General features: G+C 35.2%; 2 protein-coding genes across 2 annotated transcripts in view; one reads left to right on the plus strand and one right to left on the minus strand.

The window, feature by feature from the left end:
• The window catches only part of zgc:162592 (probable G-protein coupled receptor 21), a 6,538-nt gene extending 4,958 nt beyond the window's left edge, over positions 1-1,580 (plus strand). Inside the window, exon 2 of the mRNA XM_014027283.1 lies at positions 199-1,580. Within this exon, the coding sequence (XP_013882737.1) occupies positions 199-485 (287 nt within the window). The 3' untranslated portion in view covers positions 486-1,580. The remainder of the gene's footprint in view (positions 1-198) is intronic.
• Positions 1,581-4,764: 3,184 nt separating this feature from the next.
• cyb5b (cytochrome b5 type B) lies at positions 4,765-8,436 on the minus strand. The gene is made up of 5 exons (XM_014027302.1): positions 7,962-8,436; positions 7,074-7,202; positions 6,167-6,190; positions 6,045-6,076; positions 4,765-5,861 (listed from the first exon to the last, which is right to left on the minus strand). Exons 1-5 carry the CDS (start codon positions 8,151-8,153, stop codon positions 5,768-5,770), a joined length of 471 nt encoding a protein of 156 aa, XP_013882756.1. The 5' UTR covers positions 8,154-8,436; the 3' UTR covers positions 4,765-5,767.
• Positions 8,437-8,462: the final 26 nt, after the last annotated feature.

Genomic DNA, 8,462 nt, shown 5'->3' on the forward strand with positions numbered 1-8,462 from the left:
AATCTTGGCTTCTTTTAAACTAAAAGTTAGAAAGCGTGTTGAAAAATGTTTGCACAGTTCTGTAAAGAGAATGTTCCGTTGGTGATTCGTGCCTAAACTGATTGTGGATCAACCGTTACCAGATTGCTTGTTAACAACTCAACCCAGAAGCTGCTTTGTTGTGTTTGTGTCTCATTTGAACTTCTTCTGACACCACAGCCGTCTCGGGTAGCTCCGTGCCAGAGTGGGTTGAGTTTGTCGTGGTGTGGCTGCCGACCTCCAACGGTTTCCTCAACTGCATCTTCTACTTCTGGATAAACCGAAACTTCCGCAGGAAGTTTCATTTCGTCCTGCAGAGGCTGGCTCTGGCTCTGTGTCCTGAATTGGCCGACTCACTCGGGTGGAGTAACAGTTCAACGCAGTTTGTGTCGGATGTTTTGGTTGACGGGGTCCACGGACGCTCCTCCAGCGTGTCGTCCACCTGCACCTTACTGAGCTTGGCTTAAGAGTATCTGTGSCCAGAAAACACTACAAGAATGACAGATAACATGGCCAGTGACCTATATGTTGTCTGGGTGTTCTTGACAGCCATGCCCCTGTTGTTGACATTTCATCCATGTGTGGTATTAAAGGTACTGGGTTTGCAGTGTAAATGGTTTAAAAGTCAGACAGGTTCTGATGACATGCATTCAAAACAGGGAAAATGTACATTATGCATCATGTGTTGTATCAATCACCTATTTTATTTTTTAACAAATTTCAATCGAAATTTAGTGTTCAGTTTGTGTTTTTTTACTCATTGAAACACTGTAACCAGGATTTGGTTTCTAATTCAAGACGGCCTCTTAAACCACATTTTTTTAGTTGTTTTATAAGTCACCATCAACCTTTTGTAATCCAATCTGCCTGTCATCATTCTGCAAACAAATTATTTATTATAACATCAGCCTAATTAGACCTGCTGCTTCGGTCGACAAATTTAATTTGTTTAATTGACACGACTGATATTTAGGCTCTTTTTACCATTTGGGATATTTGCGAGCACTGCAAACWGATTTTAAGCACTTTGAACAACTGAGACCACCAAACTCTTCTTCTGTTTAAACTGTTTGTCAAAGACTTTGGCATATAGCAGCTAAAAGAAGGTAACCTTTAAGTCACAGCATTTCAGTGCATGTGAGGAGAAAAGTAATTAAGCACCTGGGCTGCAGAAAGGTCACCACGTTTGTATGAGGAAGAGATAAGTTGTGCGGGGAAGATCTCTGACTTTGTGTTACACACGCACAGAAACAGCTCCAGGAGGAAACTCTTTGCCTTTAGTTYGTTTCTAAATTCATAATAAAACTATGCATTTTAGCTTGAATGCCTTATGCCGTGGAGACGGTTGGTTTAGAATTAGCTAAAGGGTGAACATTTCTCAAATCGTTGTTAAATCTGCTTGGTATTGCTATCAGTTTCAAGAAAAAAAGGGATGAAACAAATAATTAACCTAATAATAATCTTTGTTTGTACATATGTTTATAAATTATAACAGTAAAAGACAATTGTATCAAATTTGTAAATAATCTGTGAAATAAAGCATAATGCCTTTTTGTATTCTATAACTTTTTGTTGAATATTTAAGTGTTAGTTGGTATCTTGCAGAATATCTTGGTGTTGAAATGAAAAATGTTCAGAAAGCAGTTTGTATTGTACTTRAAAACATCAAAAACTCTTCATACACTGCAGCATTAATTGCCTCTTTTCAAACAYGTCTTTGCATTTATCTTTTATTGATTTATCTTTTGTTTGTTGTGGATAAATCCAGCATTTATTGGCCAATATTGGACAGAAAACTTCAGCACAAGTTGTACGTGTTCTGTAGGGAAAAGGGAAGGAGAAGGGCCATGCTAAGTGTTTTATGTTTGTAATATTGTTTGAAACCCTGTTTACAAAAAATGTGTAATTGCCTATTGAAGAAATATGGGCTAAGCTTTTCTTTTTCAGACAAGTTCCCAAATGGTTTTATAATAAGCTCTGTTTTTTATTTTTATGTGTGCGGTAGGGARGACAGGTTAAGAAGAATTTATTGCCTGGTGTTTTGCTGTGATGCAATCCTTTTTTTATAGTTTAAAAGCAATCCATTAAAAAAGATTTATTAGATCTCAGTAAAATCAAATGCGAGCCAATCATGCTCACATTTCACATTGATATAGATGGTTATATTTTCCTTGCAAGTTGTGGCTTTCTTKGCATTATTAACATACATGTAAAGTGACTTGAGTTGAATATTAGCCAGAAAGAAAAAAGAAATGTTACCACATAAGACAAAGTTAAACCCATTTTTTTTTTCAGTGAATATGTTTTAAAATACATCTGATTTATTTGAAACATGTTTTTTATTCTTAGGTATGGATAAAAACAAGCTTAGATACAGGATCTAAACAAAACAAAATGATGCTTTTACAAGCCTGTGTCCTTCAGAAATTTTGTTCTCTCRCTGATACGTGTTGACAAAGATTTGTAGGATCTTTTTAAATGGTAAAATCCAYACATTTGATCTGCAGACATGAAATACCACTTTTAGCTACAATTGTGTCCATGTGAATCTAAGATCAACATGCACTTTTATTCATAACATAATCTCCCCCMAAAATAAAACTAATGGCAATGCTTTGTCCTTGTGGCATTCAAAAGCAGTGCTGTTTTTAGCTTTATTTTTTTGTTGCCAAGCAGATCTCTGAGGAAAGCAGTAAAACGTTGTGCATTAGCGCTCTCAGTCGTCCACAAGGATTTCTGCTAATAGAGATGACAGACACTTCAGTCGTGGGGAATAATGGTCATCTGATGTTCACACTGACACAACACCATGTCTGCTTGAGCTTGTCGTTTTCTCTTGAAATAATTCCTGTCACAGCAAGGCCACCTTGGCTGTAAATGACTAATTGTCTCATGAGAACTATAAGACAAAATCCAGATAGAATTTAAAAAGTAAAATATGCTTAAGTGTTAATATGCCTTTTTTATCTACAGAACTTCTCAGCTGGTGGAAAAACATCATTTTCACTTTTTTCCAGTGCAATGTTTTTGAACTATTACTGCAAAGCATCTCATTGTGCATGGTCTTCGTCAGTATCACACCATCACAGTCACAGTTTTGCAAGTTGTTTTCATCATTGAATGAAGCCATGATCACCATGTGTGAGAGTCAGATTTATTGTGATCACTGTTCTGTGCTCATAAAAACCCAGAGATAAGCACGGAGTGGGTGCACAAAACAAATGGTCAGTGTTGTGTATATGTATGTATGTATGTATGTATGTATGTATGTACAGATGTGTGTGTGTGTGCACATTTTTCCTACATAGTGGGAACCAATTTCCAGAAAAACACAGCTTTGTGGGGACTTTATGTGCATCGTGGGGACCAATGCCTGGTTGTCACGGGTTATGGATGCTAATTTCAGGTGTGGGGTTTGGTTTAGGACCAGAGTGTAAATTGAGTTTAGGTTTTAGGGGCAGGGTTAGGCTATAGAAATGACCAAAAAATGAATAGAAGTCAATCCACAGTCCCCATGGGAATATAAAAACAAACATACATGTATGTGTGWRTGTATGTRTGTATRTATGTATGTATGTGTATAACACCAATAAAACAACTAGTACTTTATTACATAAGGCTATAGTGCCATCTTGTGTTTATACAAAGTAACACATTTTGGACAGAATTTAAATTGTTCTAATTGGTAAGGTGATATTAATTTAACATGTAAAGAAAAATATATCATTTTGCTWCCACTATTTAGTTTTTTAAGATTTCTGTATTTTATGAAACTTGTAACTTTTTAAATAAACTAAAAAAAGTTTTTTTTATTCTTATGTTATCCTGTCAAGTAAGATNTAAGATTTCTGTATTTTATGAAACTTGTAACTTTTTAAATAAACTAAAAAAAGTTTTTTTTATTCTTATGTTATCCTGTCAAGTAAGATGTTTGATAATTCTCACCAGCTWTAAGTGGACAGAAAAGGGTGAGTCACCGGGTGTTAATTTGTGCTGTGTGTGTTTTGTTGGCTGGGAGTACTCTAACCTGTGAAAGCTTTTGTGGAGGTTGCAGATGGAAAGGCTTTTATTTCAATAATGGGCCTTTCCTGCTCTTCTCCACTTACAGCTCTTTTCCAGGAAAACTAGCTCCGAGGAGCAGGCAGGCTGCATGGAGGACAGAACCATRATTTGCTTTTTTGTTGCAGCTTCAACATGAAACATTTTTTTTCTCTCTTTACCAGAATAACACAAATTTAAAAGAAAGGTGATTCTGGRATAACCTGTGATAGGAACTGAAGTACTAAAAAAACATTGAGTCTTTTATAACTTTTATTTAGTCTTAAAATTTTGTTCATGTATTCTGACAAAAAGTCACGTTTTTACATAAATCTTGAGAAATATGCAAACTCAGAGTTACTGTAAAACATTAGGACAGGCAAAACTGAGTGATAAGTAGGTGTGGTCCTATTTGTGGGTTTATCTTCCTCTTGCACTTTGTCATTTAAACTAAGTTCAAAGATAAAGACAAGGGTAAAATATGAAACCTTTGAACCATTCAATAGGAAAAAAAACATCAGTTTAATTCAGGTGATCAATTTAGTCACTCAGGCTGATTTAAATTGATCTGACTTGAGTTTTTTCTAAAAATGTTTACTATAACATTTTCCTACTCATTCATAAAAATGATCTTTGCTTTGAAAACAGGTTTAAACTTGCTGTATTTAGGAATATTCTGTCAAACTGACAAAAAATTAGAACAACCTGTTAGTTAGTTTGACACTTTATTGACAACAGAAACCAAAAACAAAGTATTTATCTTAAAAGTTGACGAGTTTCAGTCGGAAAGCTGCAAGCAGATCTCAGATTAAGAAAGCAACAAGAATTTTTTTTTTCTATTTTCAGACTTATTGGAGATTGATTGGACAACAACAGTTTTGTCATTGGAGTTCTAACAAGCAATCTTGCAATGATCGTTAGGATATATAAAAAAAGTCATTAAATGCTAGGCAAAATTTATCTCAATCAAATCTAAACAGTTGAGGACTGAAAGACACGTTTACGGCTTTGTCAGCAAGGTAGTTCTCAAACAAAAAAACATCCAAAACTTAAAACAATTTCAACCTGCAATGACAGAACCTCTCAACTAGTACAGAAAACTAAACGAAAAACATTTTTACTCATTTGYTTTGAAGGGAAATCTATTTATTACCATATATATTAGATTTTGAAGAACATTATTCCCTAAGTAATGACACATAAAATAATTTAAACACTAACATGACTGATTGTTTAACAGCATAACATTAAGGAATCGATAAAAGGAATTGCTGTAATTTATGCAGCTGTAATTTATCTCAGGCTATAAAACCTAAGAAAATACACTATAGAAGCTTAAGAAGTTACAATCCAGAAAAAAATAAATGACAACATCTTTTTGCACACCAACATATTATTGTACCTACAGTGAAATTATGAAAGTATTAAAAATTTGCATGAAACTAACATGAAAGATAGGTTTGACAATGGGCACAGAGACAATGACAAAAAAGAAAATGTCAAAGTTTTTTTTTTAACTTTCACACAACTATCTGTTACATGAACTCTGTAAACAGGCCAGGACAAATTATGAAACTGTTCCCTGCACACACTTCACTGCTATGGATGCTGTCAGCTCAAATCATGAGCTATAAGTATGAAAAAGATTTGGTCAAACAATTCAAGGCCTCCGGACGAAAAGAATGAGATGTAAACAGAATGACTTAAGAACTCAAGATGACTTGTGTTCAAGAATGAAGAAACGATACACGACCCCAAAAATGGCTGCAGCAATGGCAGGTACCAAGCACAAGGCCCAGAAGCTCCTGAAGACAAGAAAAGCAGCAAATATTATATACTTGATCCTTCAACTTCTTTATGTTGTTTCACCAACGCACAAAACGCATTTCCATTTTTTTCCTCTTCCTAAATCGATTTGTGGAAATCTTTATATGGATATAAACGGTGTAAAATGGTAACAATATAAATATACAAACAAAGAGACCCACCTGGACTTTCCTGAATCTGTAACTTGTGCTTCCTGTAGCAGAAACAAAACCATGAATTCAAAAACATACTGAGGATAAAACATGAATTTTGTAAAATTAGTCTTTCAGGACACACAACTTACCTTTGTGTTCTTTTTTCTGTCATCCTGCAAAAAAGCAGACAAAAAAAACCCATTTTTTTTTACTGTCTACTGGCTCACATGCTAACAATTTACTGGCGTGTTAGCATAGATAAATATGTAGTGAGATCTACAGGTATGTAAATCAGTTTACAGACCAAATCAAACCTATAATAGAACTTTTAAAAGTATGTGCACAACAATCTTTTTTTGTAATCCGTTACAAACATAAAATTTACAAATGCATTCAATAATCAGAAAGTTAATTACTACGTTTTGGCCTGCAGTATCATAAACTCATTAGTAATTATTACATCATGATGAGATAAATACATAAAAAGTGCAACCATGCTATAATGTTAACATTATGTTTTAGCTGGTAAGATTAAAAAAAACCTGTTCTCATGACCACCTGTAAATAAATGTAACAAATCAATTGGAGTTCTAGCCCTGAAATCCTTCTGAACTCATTAAAAAAGTGTTTACATTTAGTCTTGTGACTCCAACAATCACATGTACAAGTTGGTGCCTCACTTGTTTGCGAGACACCAACTGACAAATGACTGCATGGGTTAAATTTATGCCTCTATTATGAGCAAATTACATTAAGTTCTCCTGTATTGATTAAAGAAAAATTAAAAGAAACGTTAGGAATCACACTCTTCAGCCCGCCACTGAGGTATATTTTAAGGGTGCTGGAGATGAGGGTTCAGTTGATGGTTGGTTTAGGAGAAACAAGTTCGGTCTCAGTCCTAAAATACCAGACAGATAAGAGGACAGAGATGTCTGGGCCTCCCTGCTCTAGTTGCTGCGCATGTGACACTGCTCCAGAACAAGTGGAAGATTATGGGTAAATGGATGAATGAAAACAAAAGTTATAAATCAGGCATGAACCAGGGTCTCTTCTTACCATGTGAAGCTCTCCAATATAGTACTGCTGAAGCATCTCCCTGGCATCTGTAGAATGACCCACGTCCTCAAAGCTCTCTGTGGCATCTGCACCGCCCTGCTCCAGCAAGACCTCCTCACCACCTGGATGCTAGGTCATAGAATGGTCAACAAAGACGTTACAATAATTTATTTAACTGGTTTATAATAAATAAATATGTACAGTATATCACTGTGTTTTTCGATGTAATATAAAGTGTTACATCTGCTGAGATCTTTTCAGTAGCGGTCACACAACTAAAATAAACTTCACGTAATGCAAAGTTAATGCAGTTTTTAAATCTGTTTTTCAATGTAATATAAAGTGTTAAATCTGCTGAGATCTTTTCAGTAGCGGTCACACAACTAAAATAAACTTCACGTAATGCAAAGTTAATGCAGTTTTTAAATCAATATTTGCATTRTTTTTCTTTTTACAGTAGAATTGGTCCATTAAACAGATTTTAAAAATATTACTACTGTATAAAAATTCATTTTTTGAGTCCAGTTTCAGTTGCTACAAAGCAATGTTTATAAAACAGWGTTTAAAAGCAGTATAAAGTTAAGTATGTTATTAAGTGACTGGACTGGAGTTATGTATTAAGTAAATTTTAATTCCCAATCAACAGTGTTTGTAATAAGCAACTGTTGCGATTTGTTTTTCATTTATGTTTAACTTTCCTGCGCTTACAGCCTCTGAAGACAGAAAAACAAGGTTTACACGTCAACACACAACATCAAGAAACCTTTGGACGTCCAGGAAGTGCAAATAGTCAAAGAACGTGACACATTGCAGCGTCAAAAACCACACGTTATGACCAGACAATAATAGAAGACTGGAAGGTAGTAGTTGATAGAAAGTGCTTCTTACCTCTTCTAGAAAATTTGAGATGTCGTATACTTTATTATGGATGATGAGCCATGTGTCACTGTTCATATTGTGTACTCTAACTTCCTCTAAAGTGTAAAATTTAACGCCGCCATCTGCCGTGTCTCCGTTTTTCTCATTACCGATGTTGTTAGCGGATCTGCTGTCCGTGTTTCCTTTTGTTTCTTCACCCATCCTTAAACGTTTGTACAAACGAAGTAGATGCTAGCTAACGATAGCTTTTGTTGACGAGATATGTAACGCAACTAGCTTAGCTCTTCTCGCAGATCGAACCGGAGACAGAAGTCCTCTGAAAGCTTCGGCTGACAGAAAGCTTCGGCTGTTGTCACAAATAGAAAAGAACAAAAGAAGACAAATCGAGAATGCCACACACGCTGCTTATTATGAAATCAAACATTAAACATCGGTACAAGCGCAGCTTTGAAGCATCCAATGACGTTCATGACATGTTTAACAGGAGAGCTCAGACAAAAAAAKGTGACC

This window comes from Austrofundulus limnaeus, unplaced genomic scaffold (genome assembly GCF_001266775.1).
Source record: "Austrofundulus limnaeus strain Quisiro unplaced genomic scaffold, Austrofundulus_limnaeus-1.0 Scaffold5, whole genome shotgun sequence".
Lineage (NCBI taxonomy): Eukaryota > Metazoa > Chordata > Actinopteri > Cyprinodontiformes > Rivulidae > Austrofundulus > Austrofundulus limnaeus.